Source organism: Canis lupus, chromosome X, assembly GCF_003254725.2.
Source record: "Canis lupus dingo isolate Sandy chromosome X, ASM325472v2, whole genome shotgun sequence".
In the NCBI taxonomy this organism is placed as follows: domain Eukaryota; kingdom Metazoa; phylum Chordata; class Mammalia; order Carnivora; family Canidae; genus Canis; species Canis lupus.
In genome coordinates, this window is record NC_064281.1 from 95,434,219 (window position 1) to 95,460,441 (window position 26,223).

The 26,223-nt window shown below is 42.1% G+C and overlaps 1 protein-coding gene across 8 annotated transcripts in view; it reads left to right on the top strand.

Moving 5' to 3' along the window:
• GRIA3 (glutamate ionotropic receptor AMPA type subunit 3) overlaps positions 1–17,842 on the top strand; it is a 282,153-nt gene extending 264,311 nt beyond the window's left edge. For 6 of the 8 annotated variants that reach the window (XM_025431120.3, XM_025431121.3, XM_025431118.3 and 3 more), the window contains 3 exons: positions 8,127–8,241; positions 10,865–11,112; positions 15,614–17,842. In XM_025431120.3, coding sequence (XP_025286905.1) covers positions 8,127–8,241; positions 10,865–11,110 — 361 coding nt within the window. In that variant the 3' untranslated portion in view covers positions 11,111–11,112; positions 15,614–17,842. Of the gene's footprint in view, positions 1–8,126; positions 8,242–10,864; positions 11,113–15,613 lie in introns of those variants that run through there. The other 2 variants (XR_007409376.1, XM_025431122.3) reach the window with 2 other exon arrangements.
• The last annotated feature ends 8,381 nt before the right edge of the window (positions 17,843–26,223 follow it).

The window sequence follows — 26,223 nt, forward strand, 5'->3', positions numbered from 1 at the left end:
AGAACAATTAAAATCCATTCTCTTTTGACTTTCTAGAGAGCGGTACAGCATTTGGCCCTTGGCACGTGAGGCAAATCCCCATTGGTCACAGGTGGCAAAAGTGTGCTCCAAGCACTAAATTCACCTTAAAGCCTAATTTCATCTGGCCTTGAAGCAAATACTTCTCAAAATACAAAACTAAGGCAATAGCATACTTTACATTTGAGAGAGAGAGAGAGAGAGAGAATGAGAGGGAGAGACCGACTCTGCTGGTGTGTCCTATCTAGCATCACCGCTGGAAAGGGCAGATAAGTGGATGCTAGAATGCATGCTAGGAGAGAGTGGTATGTGCCCTGGCATGGCAACCAGTAGTCAGCTGCTTTCAGATCTGATACATAGACCCCATTTGCTGCAATCTAATGGAGTGTAAGCTAAGACTGATTATTTTTCTATGGGTCATGCTCAAGAGAGGGCTATTCAGGAGAAAGGATGTTGGCACCCATCAGGTTTAACTCTCAATCAACATTTTGCCTAGAGTCAGGGGCATGAACTCGATGTCTTCAGAAACACATGTCATGTGAGTTTCTGATGTAATGTGAGACCAGTTTCTGTCTGTCTTCTCCATCTACGCTTTTCTTTCTTGGTGCCATTGGGATGAACTAAAGAAAACATATTTATACGTTAAAAAAAAAAGCCCAACCAAATTTAATAGTTTGAGTTTTTAATGGATCTTAAAACAGAGTTTTCAAGTGCATCATATCAATTATGACTTGGGGAAGTATCTGTGGCCACGTTTTAGCCAAAATTGGCTTCTCCAGATGCTTAGCATCTTCCCTGAGGCCCTTCTCTCTATCAGGGACAAATTGAGTAAGAAGTCCTTCCAGACAAATTGGGTAGTGTGAGATAGTACACAACCAATAATGGTTTTGAATTCCTGTTCTAAAGGGAGAGGTTGGACAAAGGCCCGGTTTGGCAGAAATCCATCAGTGAAATTCACAACTTGTGGAATCAAGGGGTCTACCACTTTGAATTTGAGAGATGATCATCTGGAAGAGCACTAGCTTTACTCACATATCCACAAGTGACTTCTGGAGCTGCTTCTCTAGCATAGATGCTCATCAATAGGTTTCAGTCACTAGCATTGTTAGGCCCTTAGTAAAATGACTCACGGCTTTCAACTCCTCATGTTATGTGCATGCATTATTGAATTTGCTCTTTGCACTTGCATTAAATTATGATCTCATTAGCAAGGAGTTAAATAGGTTTGAGCTGCATTTGTGAACTACATAGATATAAATTCTCACTCAGAGGGAGCTTCTAGCAGCTAAGCTCTGCATAACTCTGCAAATCATTGTAGCTGCCCCTGGGGACTGAGGGTTGCTTGGGGGCCAGGGTGCAGTAATACCTGCAGTCATATGTACATGCTCCCAGGTTGTGGAGAAAGCTCAGGCTGATCCAAGGGTAGAAAGATTGAAATAACTTAAACCCTCATTCTCCTAGAATCCTGCATCCAGAAATCCCTATGAAAAGAATTGGATAGAGATTTTTTTTAAGGGCTCCAGATTCTAGTGTAGTTTAGGGCATATTTTGAACTGCCATGATCCCCAACAGCTACTGTATGGAGAGGTCACATATCCCAAAGAAACCATCAGGAAAGAATATAAAGGACCTTAGAGTAAATCTTTTTATCTAGCAAAGAATCTTCTCTTGCTGGGTCATCAATTCAATTGGCTTCAAGTGAATAAATCAAGACGTACCTGGGCAGAGATGTCTCTAGTCGCACATGTCTGCATATGTCTGTGATTTCCTGAGTGATGTTAGGAGTTTTTCAGAAATGGCTAGGGAAGCATGTGAGCAATTCAGAAAGGTGACTTGTCCCCAAAACCTGAAATATCTTCAGTAGAAAAGCCAGTGAAAGAGAGGATGGCTATCCTCCCTCCACTGGGCTGAAGATAATTCTAAAAAGTCATTCAAAAAAATCACCAGGTACCAAGAAGCAAGTGTCAGTAAGTTGGAGTGAGGTTGAGATGAGGCATGGGGTGAGGGGATGGCTTCCAGCTTAGGTTGTGATAAGCTTCCATTGTCATCACCCAGATCCAGATGTTAGGCTGAGTTCATCACCTATGCAAATACACTACCCTTCCTCGTATATTTCTTTTACTTCTCTGTAAACCGATGTATTTGTCTTTCTCTGTAACCGATGTATTTACACATATATCTATCCCTCCTCAGGGCAACATTGAAGATCTTCTGGCATCATTAATTAAACAGACATTTACTCTTTAGGTGTCCCCCCTCAGAAAGGAGAAGTGAAGCCATTCAGAGCAGAATCTATCCCACAGTCTTTTGGGCAGATAAATAGTACTGCCCCGGGGTTCCTGTATTTTTCAGGCTCAGAGACATAGCCACAGTACAGATTTTTATATCAACCCTTCCAGGATCACTATTTGGAGGAATCAACTTGGTCATTAATTCACCAGGCCATTTTTTTTCTTCTTTCCCACTCTGGGGAACTCAGCACCCTCACATCTCTCTCCCCACATTTTTCCTCTTTGTGGCTCCAAACTACCTATTTTGGGGGTATTTCCTGAACTCAAAATTGAAAAATAAATTGGACACTTCCTTTGAAAGATATCAAAAGTTTTGGTTACTTTGGGGTTTTTTTAATAAACAGTTTCTACTTTCACAGTAAAGAAAATAGCCTTCTTATCCTAAAACTGTCTCCATATGTAGCACTGGCCATCACTAAGATAACACTGAACTGGCTGGCACATCCCAGGAATGAGCTGGGAATCTGGACAACCGCCACCGAGAGCTGGATGCCTTGGATTAGTGAGCACAGTCCTTTGTAGCTGAGGTACTGCCAGGTGTGGATGGCAGAGATAAGCAAAAACTTGTATCAGCTAGATATGGTTTCTTTTATTCAAAAGTAGAACTCATTTTCAAAGCATTATGCATTACATTACTACCTCTATTTAAAAAGAAAAATAGATGCCACTCCAAGACTGTTCCCCACGCTCAGTATTCATTATCCTGCCACCAGTCCGCACTGCCTTCACATACTTTTAAATGACGTGATTCACCTTTGCTCCTACCCTCTTCATCTGATCAACAATCCATACACATTTCTATGAATACTCTTAGGGGAGTTTTACACTCTTCTTCCTTGAACACTTTTTAAACAAAATATAACAAAGACTCCAACTGGAGTCTGTAAATAGTTGCTCTGGTCCATTTCCCATTTCCCAAAGGAGCTTTGTATTTTAACAAGGAATATTGCTCAAACTTAAAGGTGGGCAATTCTCAGGTGTGCAATTCTCAGGACGGAATTTCAGGTACCCGTGAGGAAAATATTTTTGGACAGGGGGACATCCCCAGACCTCCTGAAATTACATCACGAAACTCTCCTGTTCTCTCCCTAAGCCTCTGGACCCTTGCCTTTTTCTTGGGAGGGCTGTACCCAGCAAAAGGTTCATAGCAAGCCTGTCAGAGGTGAGAATGCCTAATTTCCATGATAGGAATCTGACCTACTTTGTTTAATTCTTTTTGTTCTCTATTGAGGTGAGTACAATAAATATTTCTGACTTATAATTCTCTTAGGTACCAGTTAAGGGCCTGCAGTAATTGCTCTGAAGCCTCCCCTGGAGACATATTGCTGCCACACAGTGAAAGGCCCCAGCTGCAAGATATGCCCTTGCTAGGTTGATAGTTACTTGGAGTGTGGTAGTCCCTAAAGACAAACTTCATTATGAACATCCAAGCACGAAGAATAGAAATAAAGAGGACTGCACCCTTTCGTGTGTTCCACTAGAGAATGCACAGTACAGAGTTAAATATATATTCATTTGCCCTCTGGCCTGCCCCATAACTTGCTGTGCAGGCTTGAGCAGATTGCTTAACCTATCTGTGCCTCAATTTCTTGACTTACAATGTAGAGGCCATAAATCTACCTTCTTAGGGTGATCATTAAATTCAAACAATAGTAAGAAGTGTGATAACTTGGGGAAATATTAGGCTGAAAAGCAATGCTAAAAGAGAGTTAGCTATGCAGCAAGCACTTGTTGAGAGAATGGGTCTAAGCAGGGATACAAATACGTAAGCCACGGTCCCTGCACTTGAAAACACACAGTCTAGTGGGAGTAAGAGACACATGTGTAAATAGGAAGGAGGGAGAAAATACTGAGGCAGGGAGCAAAAACTGCTTCACGGAGACAGTGACATTTAAAATGACAGAATGCCCACGTGATTCCTCTTCCTTTAAAATCCCAGATTGTGTGTGCATGTGTGTGGGTGTGCGGGTGCATCAGGGGAGTGTCAATACATTTGGTTGAATTGGAATGAGCTGGGCAATACATCCAGGAAGGTGCAGTAAAAAAGAAAATCCTGGCAGCATTTCTCTGCCATCTCAGGAATTTCTTCCACTCCACAGCAACAAACAGTTCTAGGAGATTTGGGCCTTGTATTTTCTTTTCTTGGCAGCTATCCTAAACCTTGTTAAGTGGCATTATCTGTGATTCCTGATTACAGCTTTTATGCTCCTTGGCTGTGCTGCTGCTTGAAATGTTTGTTTTTCTCCTTTATTTTTATTTAGAAGTTCCCAAACGCACATTGGTTCCCTGCCAGATTTCATAAGCCCTGTGATTTTTTTCCAATCAAAGACTAAACTTCTTCAAGGTAGTGTCCCTCCCACCCCCCGCCCAGTTGTGACCATGAGAAGTGACTCTAGACATTGCCAAATAGCCCCTGGAGGACAAAAGGACCCCTGATTGAGAACCATGACAGTAAGGTAACCTCCACAGTAACCGCGGAGGCCATAGAAGCGGAGAGCAGTTAGCAGCCATTCTGCAGAGGCCACTGGATGTCCTCCGGCAGTGACAGGCCATTTGTCAGAAGTAGGATTCCAAACTGCCGACCTACTGAGCCTAAACTACTGAGGTTTTAGCAAGGGTGGATGGTAGCAACCTAGAATAGGCCGCAGCACAGAAAAAGCATTCCTTCTCCAAAGCCAGTGCTTCTCAAACTTCTCTTTATCCCAGGACCCTTTTACACACTTAAAAATTAAAGGGAACTCCCAAAAGATTTTGTTTATGTGTGGCATATCTACTAATATTTACTGTATCAGAAATTAAAATGGAATTCTAAAAGGATGTATTCCTTAATTTATCTTAAAAATAATAAACCCAAAATAATAATAATAATAATAATAAACCCAATATATGTTAACATAAATAACATACTTTTTATGAAAACTAACTAAATTTTTCCAAAACAAAATTAGTAAGGAGTATATGGTCCTATGATTTTGCAAATCTCTTTAATATCTGGCTCCATATAAGAGAAAAGGATTTTCATTTCTGCTTTTTCATTCAATTTGTGGCAAGATCACATGTCACGAAGCCTCCAGGTAACTCCACTGTACTTCATGAGGCAATAAGAGTGAGAAGGACAAGGAAGGTCTTAGTATTATTAAAAATAGTGTTGACTATGCAGATCTTCTGATGAAAAGGTTTCAGGGGTCCTCCGGGGTTCTTGGACCACACTTTAAGAACTATTGCTCTAAACCCACATGTAGATCAGAGGTTGCCCTGTGTATAGATGAAGCTAAAACAATGTTTTGGTTTTGTACTATCCCATCCACCTCAATAAAACTTATTTCCATAATGAAAAAAATAAATAAATAAACCCACATGTAACACTATGAACAACATAGCTCACTTAATGGTTGACAAGCTTCTTTAAAACCCAGGTTCTCTAGGAAGAGATCTCTATTTGGACCATAGTGTGAGTGCCTTTGATCAGACTGCTCTATTCCTGAGATCTAGTAAGAGCCACTGTACTAAGGAAATTGAATAGTCATATGAAGAATATAGGACCTTGAATGAGGATGGGGACCGGTAAAGGCTTAGAGAGCCACGTGAGGACACTGCACCCTTTAAAATAAGAAAAAGGAAAGCATAGAAAGGAGAAAGAAAATTCTTTGTGCTTTTTCCTGGGATCCTGATGGAATTGGGCACCCAGGTGCCATTGGGAAGCATCTCCCCTGCCTTTGAAGCCTGGGCACCAGTGTCTGGCTTAAGGCATAGCACTGAGGGAGAGGTGGTGATAAAACAAAAACTAATAAGTGAAAAGGAGAGACAGAAGGGGGCCAAACAGTGAGAAGTAAGGGAGAAGGAAGTTCAAACACTGATCTCAGGGTCATAGATGGCCTGTCTGTCCTTTAAAAGTCTTAGACTTGGGGCATCTGGCTGGCTAGGTGGATAGAGTGTGTGACTCTTGATCTCAAAGTTGTAAATTCAAGCCCCACGTTGGGTGTAGAGATTACTTAAAAATAAAATCTTTAAAAATAAATAAATGAATGAAACTAAAAACCTAAGACTTAACTTTCACTGCCAATGATATCTTAAAGAGGCTCAAAGTTTTAAGTATCTTTTGTTGCTTTGTATCCCAAGCCAAATTGGTTGGCATTTGAGAAGGCTAAGGTTCTGAGCATTGAAAGAACTTGTTTAAAACATAAAAAGAAAAAGAAGAAAGAAAAAAAAACATAAAAAGATCTCAATTTCCTGGTGAGATACAAAATGCAGATATTCTGGCTGCCATGCCCAGAACCAACTGAGAAAATGTCACCTCCCTGACACTCCAGGTTTATAGTTTTTCAAATCTCAAGCACCCTAAAATTGCATATTGTTTTTAAATGATTATACATTTCTCAGTATATCTCAGGATGAGATGGTCCCTCTGCTCTCAACAGCAAAGGGGGAGAGAAAGGAACAAGGCTTTGGGAACTTGGTCTGATAGAGGGCACATCTCTGTGACTAGAGGAAGTCTTCCCAATGACTGAATATGTTGGTGGGTCCAACTTACCCCGAATAAGCTAAGAAATTCTATGGCATGTTCATAGTAACAGAAACGTGTCTGCTTTCCTCCTTGTGAATTGGTGGCGTTCAGAATAACATGCACTAGTATTCGCAACATCGTTCGTGTGAATATGAACACACAGTAGTTTGTTATCTTATAATAGAATTATGCCACCCTCTAAATATAATACATTTTTATCCGAAGTTATGGAAGATATTTTATTTAAAATCCATTAGCTCTAACAAGAAGACAGGGTAAAGGCCATTATTCCCATTCTACAGCTGAAGAAATTTCTAAGGGAGGAAATATTAACCTCAGACCAGTAGGGTTTCCTGCGTTTGCCCAGGGGCTTGGACTGCAGGCCTGATGCTTTAAAAGGTGGAGGGCTAGGGAGCACTGGCCTGGCCTCCTGGGGCTGTAGGATACTCTCAGTTGAGGAAGTCTTATCTTCCTGGAACAGTAAACTGTTCCTCTACAGTACTATGCACAGTGGCAGAATCAGTGTGCCATTTTAGATGGTGCCATATTAATAATCCATTTTTAAACAATCTGGTTCACCCTCTGGTCATCTGAGTTGACCAAAGACATAGGGCCATATCAGAGAGACAGCCAGTTAGCAAGAGGAACAAGCCACAGGCCAGTTTTCTTCTTGTGGAAAGTCCTCTCATCCAAAACTCAGAGGTCCACGTTCTATCAATTCTAAAACCAGTACGTGTGTAAAGAATTCAGAGCTTGCGGAGTGAAGACATGTTTGTAGTAGAGTTCTTTCTGAGATCATCTTCATCTGGGCTAAAGGTTTGTGTAATAAAGGACAACTAATCAGAAGGCATGTCATGCCCGTAGAGTCGACTTTCTCTTCTGGCCCCGTCCCCTCCCCTGCTCCTCCATAGAGCTTGCTTTCTGTCTGGAAGTACAACAAGACACCCGGTTAGATCAAACCTAACACATGTCCGTCATAAAGCTACCTCGAGCTGCCGCCGACGATTGTCACTTGAGGGGAGACCCCCTCCTCACCACACACAGCCTATCCAAGGAGTGCCTGTTTTTCTATCCTCATTATTTAACAGTGTGTGCCGATTACTCAAAGCGATATGGGCAGGCCCTGGTAAATATAGCGTTGCTGTAGTGTTAACTTTTTATAAGGTAATGCTCAGGTTGCCTGCAGTGTTCTAAAATTACTCTGTGGCCAGGGCCCCCTGCTTTATCGCTTTCTATAGTTTTAAAGTAGTTTGAAGCTTGAATAACATAAAATAACATAATATAATGTTATTTATGTTATTTCCCACGTGAAGAACGCCTGTAAACCTTGCAGTATTGAAACTCAGTGAACAAGGCATCTTAGACAAGCTGAAAAACAAATGGTGGTACGATAAGGGGGAGTGTGGAGCCAAGGACTCCGGGAGTAAGGTCAGTCGCTGAAGGTCTTTTTGTACTGATTAGCAATCACATTTTGAACCACTGTTTATTTTCTACCCCAAAACGGCTTTCCTTCCCAACACACCCCCCCCCAACACAGTGGGACCCCTTTATAACAGCAGCGCTAAAGTCACAAGGCAGGTGGCCCACCGCGGAGACCTGCCGCCAAGCACCAACCATTGACCTTGACCTTCAGGACGGAGCTAGTGTTGAGATTGGAACCCAATCTGGCCCACCGCACTTCCAAAGCTGTGAAAAACTGAGCTGTGTTATAAGGGGGTTTTACTGTATTTCACATTTCGAAAGTTCAAAGAGAAAACCTAACAACAACCACAACCAAAAAAAAAAAAAAAAAAAAAACATCCAGTTGTGACAGTACTTTCTCTTAACCTCTTACGATGTCAGAGACTTTGTAGTTGTAAATACCTTTGGTTATTCGTACATTATATCAATCTCATGTGAAAACAGTCAAAGAAATAAATAACAAAGACTGGTCTCTGTAAGCGGAATGATTAGCCTCCTCCCAGCTGCTGTCCTATTGAGTTCAGCATCTATTTAGATCTCGAATATCATTAAGTCTGTCACACTTCTCTCTTCCAAAGGTGTCACTTGAATCTCGGTACATAATACTTTTGAAATTTAGTCGCATGCTCCTTAAGGGTATACATTGTCAGGATAACATCACATTGATAAGCATGAAACACTCTTCCCCGCCTCCTTCCTGCCCCCCTTTGCTCCCCTAAGAAAGTTCTTTTTAGTTTCAATTTTTGCCTTGCCTTTTTTTGAACTAATATTGTGGTATCAGTTAATTCATTTCATGAAATGTCACTCATTTCCCCTGTGCAGTGAACCATTTTGCTACTGGTTTTCCACATCCCATGACAGGGAATTCTGTGAAACTTAAATACCTGGAACTTGAAACTGTTCTTGTTGCCACAACTTAACGTGGGTTATATCCAAGGACACTTTTCCTTCATGAAGTACCACATACATATAATAACCTCACGGCAGAGGGAGGGTTGCCGGAACCGGTCCATTTCCTAGTGGATCGTGGAGCATCCTTGCAGGTAGCCTCACCAGCCTCCTTAATAAGGAAATGATCCATTGTTTCATAGGGGACAGAAATTCCCACTTCTCTAGTTTCCTGTCACTGGCCCTAGAAGAGTGACTATTTACAAGGTTTTGTAAACATGAGGCTCACACATACCCTCCTCCCCAACCATGCAATTCAATTCTAATTGGCCTTTTTATTAAGGTAAACAAGTATAGCGCTGTCTCCTATAACAATAGAATCAAGACATGGCCGTATCCTCTCTCCATTTAATTCTTTAAATGATACCAGGACTAGCTGGGCCACAGAGTGTTGAGTGTCAGCCATGGCCATTACCTGCTCACTGTATTACCATTTCAGTAAGATATTCAATTCACTGACTTAACAATTTGGGTATTCCATTCAATGGCATTCAGCAGCAAAATGGTTACATTCCCTCTAAAAAGACTACAAAATGCTATTTTATTTTATTTTTTTTCAAAGAAAGGCTCCGGGCCCTTGGTGTGTCCTACCTCAAGGTAGGGCTCAAGGCACCAACTTTTTTCTTTCCATTGTTCAGCAGTTCAGTTTTTGCTTTTTCATACAGGCAGATAACTTAGTCAGATTTGCAGTTTGACCTGAAAGTCACTGACCGGCTTCCTCGATTCCCCCCCGCCCCTATTTTAAATAGAGAACAGATAAGTATAGTATTTTTTTTTTTAATTATTTGCCACATTCCCTGAGTAAAGCTGAAAATGAGCTGGATTTTTTTTAAATCATCAGCCTTCTGGAAAAGCTTTCTGATTTATATGGAGCCAATTCAGGACCCAATAGGTCCTCCTGACAGTTTTCCTTCAACTCTCAGGAAGATGGGAGGGAACCAATTCTTTGTGCTATGCCCTTGTTGCAGAAGCACAAAGACTTGCTGCCCTGAGGATGCAAACTTAGCAACCAGTCCCCAAAGGGAGCAATTTCTCAGCCACCGGGGGAAAGGGGAGAGTTAATCCCTTTTAAACAAACCCTCGTGAAGGAACTCTCCAGATAGGAATATCAGGAACCTCTAATATTCTCACCTGGTATCTTCAAGACAAGTTGTTGACAAGTTTGTCACAGGGACAACAAGGGAGAAAGGGGTGTTGCGGGCCAGAGAGGGGAAAGAGTGCTTCAAGTTCCCAAATGAAAAGAGTGTTACATTTCTAGAGATTATGTCACAGCTCAACTCTGGCAAATGGCACTTTGAGGCTGGCAGAAGAATAAATTGTGCTTGTGTTTACACTTTTGCTCCTGTGGCCAAGCGCTGTTATATTTAGTTGCTGACACCATTTTGAGGTACCAAAGGAATTAAGGAGTCAAAGTAACTGAACGTCTAGGTGAGGACCACAACTGTCAACAGAAGCACAATCTACCATCTTGCGGGCCATTTGTGAAACATCAGTCAGTTGCCAGAGTCGAGTCATAACACTTACTGACATCAATGTTTAGTTCTTTTACAACTTAGAACTATCCTATATTGTTGTCATGCATTATGATGTCCTATTGCTTGTGTTTTCCCCAAGAACTAATCGCGTTGTTCATTTCTCTTAGGACAAGACCAGCGCTCTGAGCCTGAGCAATGTGGCAGGCGTTTTCTATATACTTGTCGGAGGTCTGGGGCTGGCCATGATGGTGGCTTTGATAGAATTCTGTTACAAATCACGGGCAGAGTCCAAACGCATGAAACTCACAAAGAACACCCAAAACTTTAAGCCTGCTCCTGCCACCAACACTCAAAATTACGCTACATACAGAGAAGGCTACAACGTGTATGGAACAGAAAGTGTTAAGATCTAGGGGTACGGTCAAGGTCTAGTAAACTAATCAGCATCACCTTACTATGTGTTAATTTCTCCTCTCTCTCTCTCTCCCTCTGTCTCTCTCTCACTTTGGTTTATTGTTTCAAGTATTGTCTATTCTTTGCAACCATTTGATTCTTTGAAAACAATGGTTGTGCTTTCTTGTCGGGCAGTGCTGCTTTTCTAATAGCACCATCGTAATTGTACTATGATGTGTGACCCAAAAGGAGAAGAAATTCTCTAGAGCAGCACTGTTCAATGGGAATGTTTGTGAGCCACCTACGTGAACCACATGTGTAATCTGAAGTGCTCTAGGAGCTACACTTTGAAAAGTAACACAAGTGAAATTAGTTTAAGGCTACATTTTATTTAACTCAATATATCCAAAATATCATTTCAACATGTTCTCAATATCAAAAGTGAATGAGCATTTGACGGGATGAGCACTGGGTGTTATTCTATATGCTGGCAAATTGAACACCAATAAAAAATAAAATTTATTAAAAAAAGTGAATGGGATATTTTACATTATTCCCTTCATGCTAAGTCTTAGAAATCTGGCGTGTATTTTGTACCCATACTACATTTCAACTGGTACTAGCCCCCTACAGAGTGTTCGATGGTCACATGTGGCTACTGTATTGGACAGTGCAGTTCTACAGAAAACAGCTGCTCTGGATCTGATGGTAAAATGAGGAATGGAAGTGGGCCACTGCCACTTTGAGAAATGCAGTGCTTCTGTAAGGGCATGGTGGTTCTCTTAAGTGTAAATCTGAGACCATTTCTTTCATTTTTGAGTTTCTTTGTTGTCCCTTTCTTGGAACTGATATTCAGGTAAGTGTCTCCCAAAGAACAGTCTAGGCTCCCTGCTGTTGGCTGTCCCAAATCCATACTTAGATGAACCTGACTGATGCTACCTTGAGTCTAGCAGCTACAGCCAAACCCCCACCCCTACCCCAACCAATAACTCAGACGTGTTCAAAGGCAAGCTTGAAGTGAGATAGCCTGTCCATTCTGGAAGTGTTTAAAAGAATATAGTCCTGTCACCTTCAAGTGCATCTGTCATCACTAACACACCCATCTGAAGGGGAACAGAACAATTAGCAACTTCATAGCCCTTATTCTAAGTGGGAGATATCTTACCTCATGAGACTACATCAATATGAGTTTCTTGAATGCACTCAACTTTCTACAAATGCAGTATTTGCGTTTTGATCTCCTTGTATTTCACATTGTGGAACTAAATTCAGCCCACTTTTAATTAATATTTCATCCAAATAAATCGTGTGTCTTCACCATGGAAAGCATGGTCTCATTTGATGAAGTTGCTGGTTGTTCTTTCCTGCGGCCAACTACAACCCTTTGCCACAACATACTCAGTACACTGAACTAACCCACTAACTGAGTTTTCCCATTGCATTGCTGAATGTACAATATGTGGATTCATCTGTAATTAGCATTGTTTGCATGCAAGCATTTAATGTTCTAGTGTGCTTACAATATTTTACTCTTGAGTAGGTTGTATAGGCCCATTACAATTTGGGGCACATTATTTGTTTTTTCATAGGGTAGTTCATGGGTGATTTCAGCTTACCTTAATTATCCCAAATTCTGAGATACTGGCATCCAAAAAAAGAATACATCTGAAATTTGCCTAACAGTTTTCCAAGTGCATTCACATCTATTGCCTCATTTGAGGTAGTGGGTCACAAAGTGTTTTCCCTTTCAGGTAACAGACCCAGTCACACCCAGTGACTTGCTCAAGGCAACACAACTAGGTAGTGGCCATTCTGGGACTAGAACCCAGCCTTCCTTCCTCTCATATCTGTATTCTCCTTGCCAAACCATCCTGCCTCTAGCTGCCAGTGGCCTGGTGGTCTCCAGAAACCTTGAAATCCCAACAGGATCCTGTTAAATGGAAAGCAGATCCTAAGTCTATGTCCCACTTGTTTACCAAAAAACATTGGTTACACATTCATTGGTTACACATTGGTTACTCATTTCTTACACATTCCACATGAGGTTGTATAGTCAATATCTCCTGCTTTCCCCACAAAGAATCTGTCAAGTCATACAGTCTCCAGAACCTCCTTATTATCAGCCATTCCATCTGAGAAGCTATGTCTCTACTTCTCAGCTACTATAGCCTCAATCTCTTGTTAAAGCCCCAGAGCAGTGCTTCTTAAACCTCAGAGTGTGTTGTGAATCACCTGGGGAATTTATAAAAACGTGGATTAGGATTGAGTAGGTCTGGGATGCTACCTGAGAGTCTACATTTCTCACAATCTCCCAGGCCATGTTGATGCTGCTGGTCCAAGGAGTTGTAAGATTCTAGAGAAAATTATCTCAGGGCATGTAACTTAAGGAAGGAAAGGAAAGAAGGGGGGAGGGAATGAAGGACAGAGGGAAGGGCAGAGGGGAAAGGAAAGACAAAAAAAGAAACAGAAAGAGAGGAAAGGAAAGAAAGAAAAGCTGGGGTCAGCAAACCTTTGGGCAGAATGTTGCAGTCCTCAAGTGGGGGCCCAGAAATGAAATTTCCACAGCTTCTGGCTCTCTGACCTTCCTTTAGTCATCTTGGTTGATCCTCTGAGTCTATGTGAAGTCTCCAGACAAGAAGGAAAAGCCTTTGAGGATACCAGAAAAATCCTTCCATGTATCAGTTCAAGAGGCACAAAGCAAGCTGAGCAGGAAACATAAACCTCATTGCTGTCCTCAGCCAGCTCAGTCACATAATGGTAGGGGAATGTTGATTAAGTGAAGGGTGACCCCTTTATCCATTCATCTTTTAATTCCCATGAAGTTCTGGAAGATCTCCTAATGACTTCTAATTTGTTACCTAGTTATTAGGCTTCCAGTTATGTGAATTGGCCTACATCTATCATGGTCTATGTGGAGGCACAGAGATCAAGCAGCACCCTGAGATTTTTACTTTTATTGCTAATCATCGAGTCAGCCTTAGGAGTTTGGAGTACCAGTAATTTCTTCAGGAAAAATGACCCCAGGGCAATTACTTGCAAAAATATGATCCAGGTAAGACCTGGATAATGAAAAGCATCCTTGAAAGAAGAGGGAGTCATCGCTCATGTTGTATGGGTGAGAATAGTCAGGATTAATGAACTTGTTGTGGGAACACATGCCTCAGCCTCAGATTCAGCACCCACCAGGGAGCAGACAGCTCCCGGATGTCTGCTGCCTCTCTGGGTTACTGACCAACTACTGAAAGTGTGCGCCCCCACCCCCCACAAGCATGCCTTGGCAGTGACTGACTGCCAGATGTTCCAAATTCACTGCACCCTCGGGTTGGCTCTGCTGTTTTAAGAGATTCTCCCCAATTTCCTCACTGCCATCAAGAACTACTTCTTATGCACCTGTCATCACTAACACACCTACCTGAAGGGGAACAGAACAATTAGCAACTTCATAGCCCTGATTCTAGGTGGGAGGTGTCTTACTAGACATCTACTAGAGCTAGTTCTAGCTTCTTTGGTTTCTTCAACTATATTTTTGAAATGCTTCTCATTTTCAAAACCTCAAGATACTTGAAGTTAAGGGAAAAGATTTCTATTTTTCCTCTAAGATGGTTCCGTTTAGTCCTCCCAGAAAGTGTTAACTTTGCTCATGCCACCATTTTCAAAATGATCGATTTTCCTTTCTGCAGCCCATGCATAAACATTCTTCCTGGGGAAATTGTTGGCTCAGGAGAAAAACAAGGATTCCCTTGGTATAGAAGGAAAGGATGGAGAAGAGGGGTGTGCACCTGAAAAGGAGGCAGAAAAATGCCCCGCAGTCTTCAGAGTCAGGGGCAAATGAATCCCCTGCACTAGTTAATACCTCCTACAGGAGGGCAGCCTCAGCATCCCAACAGGCCTATAACATCTGGGGCAAGGACCCCTGCCAAGCCCCTTCATGGGTATCACCGTTCTGGCCTCTTTCTGGAATGTGCTTTAAAGTCCATATGCTATTTTCAGATTGGAATAACTAAGGGCGTAGGTATTAAGAGGGACAAGCTGTCACCTTTCCAGTAATGAACAGCAAATTTTCTTCTCGCAGTCAAATGGATTTCAATGAACAAGCCACACAGAACATCGCTTATCCTCTGTCTTAGGTAAACAGTCCCTTGTCACAGGCTCTGCAATCAGAATTACACTCCACAGGTTACTTGCCCTGAACATCTCTATATGAATGCTACTAAGACTTCCTAGTATACTCGCATCCTAAGTGATCAATGCCTTGAGTTAGACTTCACGCGACATCTGTGACGTCTTAGTACAATGCACAGTAGTGAAGGAACCTAATTTAACCTCATTGCAAAGCATTTGCATCAGGTGAGAGAAGTGAAACAGACTTGTTGCCTCAAGCCAGTCAAACCGAGTGCAGCCCCAGAGATGCCAATTTGAGAAAACATTCACGGTTCTCGTCCCACATAGACGGAACCATAAGAAACTTTGCAATTCCTAAGAGAAAGCCCTTTCAAATGGAAGTTTCCCCCTTGCCTTTGCAGATCCCGTCCCACTGGCGGCATGTGATGAGAGGAATCACCGAAAACGTGGCTGCTTCAAGGATCCTGAGCCAGATTTCACTTTCCTTGGTGTCGGGCATGACACGAATATTGCTGATGGTGCAATGACCTTTCAATAGGAAAAACTGATTTTTTTTTCCTTCAGTGCCTTATGGAACACTCTGAGACTCGCGACAATGCAAACCATCATTGAAATTTTTTGCTTTGCTTGAAAAAATTAAAATAAAACCAACAAAAAAATGGACATGCAAGATTCCAGTATGCGAAAAAAAATCTTATTAAAAAAAGTCAATTGAACAAAAGCCATTCTTTGATACCACTGCTCAGTATATGAACACCATGTTCTTTAATACACACACACACACACACGCACGCACACGCACACACACACATGCACACACAAATTTAAAATTCCAGTTCAGCAAATAGGCCCATCTCAGCTAAAATAATTAATTCCTCCTGATTTAAAAAAAAATCTCTGACTCCCTGTGTTTGGGAAGACAGACTGGCATTTCTTCTAGGATCTGCTGACCAGATGTTTTTGGTAGTTCCTGTTGGTAGTGATGTTCTGTGCACCCTATTTCCTTTCCACGTTGCTGAAATGTGTATATCTTTAGAATGTAAATGCGACACTTAAGAAAATTCAAACACTTTGGAAAAGGGACTAAACCGTGACTTCTCTGTGTTCTGGAAATGGTTTTGTGAAAATGCTTTGATAACTTCCCACTCGGTGAGGGGATGAACAGAGCTTTCGAAATTGACTTTTGTGTGTAGCAAGGGACGGCACACTATCTGGCATACCTCTCGGTGCTTTCCCAAAACGGATCCCGGGGCTTTCCAAGAAGCCTAGAATTGCAGCTCACAGATCTGTTTTTCTTGCTTCAGTGTGCATTTTCAGTCAATATAGTTGAGTATTTAGCATTGAGGTGAGGGAAATGCTGCCTACACTCCCCAATGTGTTTAGAAGATCTTTCTCAGAAACAACACTGTGTTTAGCTCTGCTTTCTCCGCTAAGTATGCCTTTCAAGTGTACACCTCGGAGACAGGACCGCGTCGCAAGGCAGGCCAGTGGGTTCAGACCCCAGTTCTCAGTGTGACTTTACTCTTGCTAGGTCTGTCTTCCCAGCTGTCGCCTGTTACTGCCCATGGCTCTGCGTCAGACTGCATGTGTCCTTTTCTAGTTTGCAAAGACTAAAATGCATTCCCAAACCTACCGCTAAACCAAGGGCCTCAGCATCACTCCTAGGTCCTTGCTTGGGGCAGCCTCTCTCCTGGCTTTCTCGGAAGATCGCTCCACTGCTCCACAGGCTATCAAGTCACTAATTGCGTACCTGCCGTTGGCATTATCAGAACAGTCAGAGGAAATAGTCTCCGCTCACTAATTACCTCCTATATAATGACGTATGCTTTCTGTAGTTCAGTAGTTTGCTCTCATCAGTGACGTGCATTGGGAAGTTTCCAGACTGTAAAAACTAGGAGCTCGAATTCATTTCCCAAGTGTGACCTTTAGATGCTTAGCCGACTTGCTGCCCATTTGCTCTTGTCTTCAGCAAAGGAAGGAAGAAGTCTCGTTCCAATGAAACGTTTCCAGAAAAGTGTAATATAAACTTTCATTCCAAAAATTGTGTCATAAGCGAATAACTCACCTGTCAAATTTTAAATGGTATTGAACAAACAAAAAGAAAGCTGTTGTGTTTTTGTTTTGTTTTGTTTTCATGAAACTGTGATTTTCAACTTCTGAATGCTATGATGTCCAGAGCAGGAAGCTAACGCCGTGCAAATGTGAAGTTCTATAAAACAAATCAACCGACCTACACACAAATGTTTTCATAGGCACTGTATAAAGAGAAATATATGTTTATTGACTCAAATCAGTTTTTCAGAGAAAACTTCACTGGGAATGAAGAGGCGGGTAAATTGGTTTGTTATTTTTTAAAAACCTGCATGTTTAAAAAAAAACATTGATTGCTTCAAATTTCTGCTACTAACTTCAAGCTATGGGAGTTTGGCAGTAGTCACTTGAGGATTTTTTTTCCAATTCTTTTCTTTTTGTTGTTAAAGCTGTACTTCAGTGAACAGAAAAATTGCCAAGCAAACTAATGGCTGTAAAAGCGTAAATTGCATGTGTGGGCATAAATTACGGAGCCTCATTGCCATGAGGTATTGTACAAAGTTTTAATACATTTTGTAAATAAAATTGTAAAGAAAGAATTCCATTTCTGTGCTTTGACTCTTTAAAATTTACTTGGGTGCAGGTGCCAAGAAGTTATTGTTCACTAATTTACTTCCCATCAGAAGCTTTGCCAATGACGTCACAGTCACCTTGCTGGTGATTCTCATAAAGGATTACACCATGCCCGACCGACACTCAGCTGCAACCACACACAAGCTCAGAGCCCTTGTCCTAAATAGAAGTGTGCCATCGAGGCCTTAGGTTAGGTTTGCCAGGATCTCCAACAGTGAGACGATGTCCATAAACAGCAAGAAGCAGGACTTCAGTTGATAGGGAAAGTTTAACTCCAGAGCCTTCCATTTCCATTCTTTGTCTCCTCCACCCTTTGAGACCCTCTCCCCAGGGGCTTTGACCCTAACCTTGGTTTCCCATACTCCTATTTCCAGATCTGACCTCCCAGCAAAGTGTCCAAACTAAGGATCGATGTTCTTCAATAACACTTCCAACTGCCTGCCCCACATCATCACAAAGTATGTGTCTTAGTACTCTTAGTTAAGTAGCTAAGTTTTGTTCTGCTGTCTAAATTCCTAATAGTAACTTCATGTTCTATTAGAAAAACTTTCGTTCCACCTGGGGTCACTGATCTAGTGTGCAGAGAGAAATAATGAAATCAGGACTGTACTGATTTTATGTTTCTGAGGGAGAAACGAAAGGCCACTGATCTAGTCTGATTTGTAGATTGTGAACATGGAATACAGTTTTATCCAATACATAAAGCAAGTGTTTAAATATAGGCCAATTTTATATCCTGATCACCATAGAAAACAGAGGATAATGACAGGAGGGAAGGAAGGGATTGTTTGCAGCTGAGCCAGGAAAGAAGAAAAGGGCAGTTGAGATGCTAGAGAGAGAAAGGAAGGAAGCTATCTGGGGTCACAGAGTTTCGAACAGGGAGCACAAGGCCTTGGAAACAAAGAAAACTCAGAGTGGGAAAGGAAAACTCTCAGAAGATTCTGAAGTGCAGGCTGATGGAAACACACTGAGGTTAATTTGGCCCACATGCCTCTGCAGATTACTCCCATCTTCACTGTCCTCGGAAATGCTGTCAGATGGGCTGGCCAACCATCACGCTTTATTACTCTTCAGCTGCTTTCCTTGTCTTCAGTTAGGACACCTACAGCAGTCCCACCAGTAGAGAACTGATTCTCTAGGGAGGAGATTCCGTGACCAGATTAGAGTGGTGCTTCCCTAGGTGACTGATAAAATCGGTTCAAGCACCAAATGATGCCCCTGGATCTTCCAAAATAACGAGAACTTCCAATTCCTTACCCCGAAGGAAAAGCCACTCTCAGGCATTGTGGCAGACGATGATAGAGTTCAATTTAGGTTCAGGTGGAGTTTGGGTTGTTTTTTTTCTCCTTGATGGGAGGGAGAAGCAAAAGGAATATGTGTAGTCTTTCTCAAATCAGACTGCAGGTAGCTATATATCTTGCTTACACATTGGGTCAGACTTGCCAACCAGGTCTGCAAAGAGGTCTTGAGCTTCAAATGTCACAAACACACACACACACACATGCACACACCCCTCCATGCACAAAAGTAAAATGACTCTTGGTCCCCACATTAGTTTCCTTGCCTGTCAATAATCACACCCCATCATACTGTATAGTAAAATCTTCAAATGGGAAGGGCAAATATACTCAAGGAAACCTAGGTAGGCTCAGGCAAGAACCGTGCTGCAAATTGGGTGAGGAGAGAGGGTTGGCTGTGACTTGGGGAGATGAACCTAGAGGAGAACACATTGAGAAGCAAGAATAAGTACCATTATTCCCATTATTCCTCAGAATGCAGACTATGTGAAGCAGAAGAGTGAGTAACAAGCTGTCTTAGAAGGGCCATAAGCCAGTTATACCACCAAAACCTACCATCAGTTAGAGCCAGAGCCAGCTATTCAGCTACTCTGTCCCCTACCACTCCCCTCTTATCCTCACCCTGTTGGACTGGGCTTTGAGGTACCAGTTTATTACCAGATCATTTTCCAGATATGACACTCAGTAGCAATATATCTGCATTCAATTGTGGACACACACAGAACTTGGCATCCCAACAGGACATGGGCCACTGGAGAGACTTACCATTTTGACCCCTATCATCTCTGGACTGAAAGCAAGGCAAGGTCTTGGAAGAGTTAAGAATGGCACTGAGAATTAATGAAATTTGCCTCTAGAACTGAAAGCCAAAGAATGAGGTGCTAGGAGACTTCATGTACATCTAAGACTAAAGTCATAGACAACACATTCATATTCAGTGAAGACACAGGACACACTTTTGGGCTTTCTCAAAAGGTTCCCCGGGAGGCTTTTTGTCACTGTTGTCAGGAGAGGATGGAAGGAGGTATTAGGGAGGGTCTGCCATTCTCTCAAACCTACTGCCATTTTCTTAGCATCCTCAAAACTGAGCGTTCACAAACTCATTTGAGTGGGCGAGATGCCCAAGCTCTTTGACAGTCATTGTCCTTGTAATGTAGCAAACTTGGCTCCTGCCCTCAGGGGACCTGCAAGCTTGGTGGCAAGGTAGATGATGAATCTATGTCCATTCATGCTCAGTGCTTTGCTCAGGGAAATAACTAGAAGGAGCCCAACATGAAGACTTTCCTTCTGCCTCTTCCTTTGAATGTATGCTTCCTACTGTAATTGGGTGGAACCTGACTGATTTCTAATACAATCAGGTGGAATTTTTGTGCCTCCAAAGCCGTGGGCCTTTTCAACTAAGTGACACCTGGCCCTTGTAGGCCCCTAGCTGGGGAGAACCTCAGAATGACTATTTTTCTGCCACCCTTGGAGCAGGAGATATTTGTTTATTTATTGCCCCATAATGCCCTCACTATAAAAGTATAAAAGAACTGAGCTTCCTAGGTGGCTCAGTTGGTTAAGCAAGCAACTTGATTTTGGCTCAGGTCATGATCTCAGGATTTTGAGATTGAGCCCTGCATCGAGCTCCACACTCAGCATAGAGTCTGCTTAAGATTTTCTCCCTCTCCCTCTGCCCCCATCTCTCTCTCTCTCTCTCTCTCTGTCTCTTGCTGTCAAAAAATACAAAAAAATTAAAATTAAAAAGAACCTGCAATGTCAGCCTAAGGAATAATCTTCTCCTCATGTTAGCAGATTTGGCAAAATTGGCCTTTTAGTTGTTTCACTGAGTTTCAATCCTGTAGCAAAATGGTTGATTTAAATTTTTCCTAATAAATATTCATTAAGCCTTAACAAGTCAAAAAGCTCTAGCAATAGCTCACAATAAGCTTGAATGTAAGCCAATGGGGGAAACAATTTCACAAATATTTCCAAACAACATTGCCATCTTCCCCATGAGTGTGCAAATTTTTCTGAAAGACTAGAGACCCACTCTCAACCTGGTAATGGCCTTTAAATCCTATGTTTTCCCCCACTTACAACAGAGCTTTGGAAAAGCTTGTTACTCCCCATCTCCTCTTCCTTGATAACTGTACTATGGCTTCCACCCCATCACTCTACAAGAAATGCTCTTGACAAGGTCATCAGTAAACTGTAATCCTACATTATAGCAAGGGATGGCAAACTTTGACCCACAGGCTAAATGTGGCCCACCACCTGGTTTTGTTAATAAAGTTTTATTGGAACACAGTCATGACCATTCATTTACATATTATCTGTGGCTGTTTTTACCCTACAATGGCAGAATTGAGTAGTTGCAACAGTACTGCCCACAGAGTCTTAAGTATTTACTAACTTGCTCTTTACATAAAAGCTTACTAACCCCTACTTTACCCTACTTGATAGTCATTGTCTTAATTGGCCTCTTTCCAGAATTTGATGCTATTAACTTGTCCCACCTTGAAAATCTCTATTCCTTTGACTTCTATAACAGCATTCTCTCCTGGTCTTCCTCCTACATTGCTGCTGCTCATTTCTTTCCTGCTTGCTGGTCTCCTCTTCTATCTCTTTTTTTAAGATTTTATTTATTTATTCATGAGAGACACAGAGAAAGAGGCAGAGACATAAGCAGAGGAGGAAGCAGGCTCCCTGGCACGGAACCCAAAGCGGGACTCCATCTCAGGACCCTGGGATCACAACCTGAGCCAAAGGCTCAACCACTGAGCCACCCAGATGCCCCTGCTCTTCTATCTCTTAATGTCAATGTTCTCCTTAGTTACACCATATTTCTTCCTCTCTTCTCACTTTGTACACTCTCACCCATAGTTTCCATTGATACCTATATTATGAGTACCATCCCATAGCTTCTGTTTCCACCTATATCATCCTGTCTCTCAAGTCCTCATTTCCATCTCAAAACTTTCTCCTGAGCACAAAACCAGTATATCTCAATGTCTATGGTACCTCCTCTCTTGTACTGTCCCATAAGTACATCAAACTCAGCATGTCCAACACAGAAACTATTGCTCTTACCCTCACCCCACTGCTAACCCTGAGTTCCCTCTAAGAGTCTCCATCCTGATTTTAAACTATTGACAGACAATGGACCTATTGACAGCCATTAGAAATGACGAATACCCACCATTTGCTTCAACATGGATGGAACTGGAGGGTATTATGCTGAGTGAAGTAAGTCAATTAGAGAAAGACAAACATTATATGGTCTCATTCATTCAGGAAATATAAAAAATAGCGAAAGGGAATAAAGGGGAAAGGAGAGAAAATGAGTGGGAAATATCAGTGAGGGTGACAGAACATAGAGACACCTAACTCTGGGAAATGAACAAGGGGTAGTGGAAGGGAAGGTGGGCCGGGGGATGGGGTGACTGTATGATGGGCACTGAGGGGGGCACTTGACGGGATTAAACTAAATCCCTTAGTTTACCATGAGCACTGGGTGTTATACTATATGTTGGAAAATCCAACTCCAATAAAAAAAATACAAAAAAATAAAATAAAACGATTGATAGAGAGTAAAGTAAAATATAAGAATAAACCTAATAAACTTTAAAATTGATATATGTGACAATCCGAGAAAAATGGGCTTGCACTCAAAAGCAGAATTCACAGTACAATGACAATAAAAAAACAAGTCAGTTTAACATCAACTTGTACAGCTATAAGATGCGTTGGAAAGTATGTGTATGATTCTTTTCATCTTTTGGATCTCAGAATCATAATATGATTTGCACTCACATGGAAGAAAACCAACTAGAGTTGTCATCAGTGAAGGAATGTGCAGATTCCAAACAAGCTACACAAATTAATTTGGAAGCATAATGCAAAAAGATGGTTCTGATAACTCTCTGGGAGATATGAGGTGGAACCTTGATGGAATCAAAGAAAGAACAAGGAAAGAACAGGGGTGAGGGGTGCATCCATTTTATATAAAGCTAAGCATGTGTATTTAAGTGTCCTGAGTTATCTAAGCAGCCCACTCTTTAGCTCTCCTTCCTTACTCTTGCCACCACCATAGAGGGTTGGGCCATGCAGAAAGGACAGTAAGACAGGTGTTAATCACTACCATAAAACCAAAAAACCCAATCCAGAAACTGAAACCTGGTTATCAACCTTGTGTGCCGCCTCCTTCATTTTACCCTCAGTCAAGTCCTGACTCTGAAATCCATCTCTGTGAATCCCTATCTTAGTTTGAGCTTGTAACACTTGCCATATGGCCTAATGCAAAAGCCTCAACTATTCCTCTTGTTTCTGGCTTTAGTTCCCTCAATTCACCCCTCCACACTGCAGCCAGAATGATTCTATGGATCTCATCACTTTTCATTGCCCTTTGGCATAAGAGTAAATCCATTAGGGCCATAAAATCAATCCCTAGTCAGGCTCCATGGTGTATGCAGAGTCTGCTTGAGATTCTCTCTCCCTCTCTCTTGCCCCTCCCCTGCTCTCTTTCTCCCTTTCCCTCTCTCTCTCTCCTTCTCTCTCACAAATTAATAAATAAAATCTTTTTTAAAAAAATAATAAATCCCTTAGTTTACCTTAAAAGGCCTTTCACAACCTGCCTCCTGCCCATTTCTTCAGCTCTGTTGTTTACCACCCCCTTCACCTCCATTTTCTACTCCACTAAAACTTCCTCATATTCAACTATATAAATTCCTGGCTCTGCCATGTCTTTCCATGCTTCCGTGGCTTTGCACGTGCTTCTCCACCTACCTGGAATTCCCTTCTCCTCATTTTTATGCCTAACTCAGTTTCTCTTTAAGACTAAATTGGCTTCATTTCCTCTCAGAAGCCTTCCCTGACTGTCCTCTCCCCCTAGGATGGGGCTAGAGACCCTTTCTCGGAATTCTATCCCACAGGATGGAGCCCACCATCTTCTCTTCTCCCCCAAAGAAGCCCCACCTCATCACCAACTACCCAGGCAGCCAAGCCCTCAACTTCCTTTGGATGCAGAGTATCTCCAGCACTAGGCACCATCACCAACCCATATGGGGTGCCTTCCCTGGCCAATGCCCCAAGCTGCTACATTCTATCAACGTCATGTATTCACTCATGGGACACTCAGATGTGCAAATCTAATCTCCTTTGTGAGACTCATCCACTGGATGGATAGTGGATGGGCCACATAAATTTTAGTCAGAGCAGATAAATTTAGCTCATATACAGTGGTATTAGGCTTAGTCCATGTGGCAGACATAGTTATGCACCTGTCATATTCCCCTTTAAGAAATGACTTGATGCCCAGATGCAAGTGGTATGGGTACCTGACAGCCTCCAGTTGTTAACATCTCAGCTTTTGAACTGAGATCACACTCTTATTGGGGCAGCATGTAGCCAGTGACTGAGCTAGTGGTGATAAAGTCACACCCTCTTGGGGTGACCCCAGCTAATGACTAAGCAAAGCAATTGTATGAAAACCTAGTCATGTCCACCCAACATAGGACTTCTCTAATGAGAAATCTTGGCTCCAGAAAGCCCCTTAGAGACTTTATCAGATCCACATCACAGTCTGATGACCAACCCCCTGCTCAATTTTGCTTCTTTGTCCCTATTCCTTCACATTAAATTTTGGCATTCCTAACTCCTCAACACCTCCTTCTCTGAGAGTCTGACCCATAACATTTGGTGCCAGCAGTGATCTCAAGAAAGCAGGCCATAGATGGGGTTTGGGGACTGGATCCTTCATCACTAGGGTAGTAATGAGGACCCTATTCCCAGTGGGAAGTTGTGCATAGACAGCCCCTGGCACAAGGTGGCAGTCCAATCATTAAAGCTGTCACTGTGGTGTTTTGGAAGAATGGGCCAGTGGAGGAAAGGCACTAGCTGGTGAGATGACTCAAGCATTTGAAATGTATGGGAGAATTATAAATATAAAGAAATGGAACCTGATGTTTGTTATTCAGTTACATTGATGCCCTAAAAACAGATAAGAAAAAGCTGAGTGCAAATAATAATTAAAAACTAAATGTGAGGGGCACCTAGGTGGCTCAGTCGGTTGAGTGTCCGACTCTTGATTTCGGCTCAGGTCATGATCTTGGAGTCCTAGGATAGAGCCTGGAATAGGCACCACACTCAATGGGGAGTCTGCTTAAGGATTCTCTCCCTCCGCCCCTCCCCCCTTCTCTCTCTCAAATAAATAAATAAATAAATAAATAAATAAATAAATAAATAAATCTTTAAAAAGAAAACTAAATGTGAGAACCCAACACTCTCTTTAGCTTACAGTTACACTCATTTCATGCAATAGTGAGCATAAAAAGGTGAAGATCAAACCCAGGATTTAATCATTAGAGTAGCTGAATTGCAAGGATAGTTGAATGCTCAACTGAGGTGGTATGTTATGTTAAAGCCAGGGTCCTTAATTGGGAAAACTCAGCACCCTGACACAAGGGATGGGGACACTAAATGGATGCTCCTAAAGATTTTAACTCCTCAGTCTTCTCTGAAACTTCTGAGCCCACTCCTCCCAAATAAGAATCACTACTTCCTCTGTATGAGGAGATAATACAGAGGTCTTTCCTGCACAAAACAACAGGACTGTAAGCAGCACAGCCCTCCACAAAACAAGCTAAACCTGACAGGGGAGGAAAGGGACTCTACCCTGAAGGACTAGAAGATCTAGCTAGCATGTGCTGGCAGGAGTCAAGGGAGTACCCATGGGTATAGATTCTGGAGGTGCTTGATCAAGAGGTGTTTTATGTTAAGACTAGATAAGGGAGAGTTTGTCAATTTGGAGGCACTTTCTTGGGATACAGGACTTAACATCCAAGCAGGGCTCCCAGAGGTTGGTATAAACCTGCTCTTTATAGGTGGTTCCTCTACAAGCCTAGAAAAAACAATGACCCACACTGAGTGGTATTGAAATTCCTGAATTATTGTGGCACATGGTACAGGAGGGGATTAAAAGGCTGAGGGAAGTGGACATACTGGAATATATATATCATATGAATCTAGAGGACCCACTGGAGGACTATATTCCATGTAAGAGTGAAGGG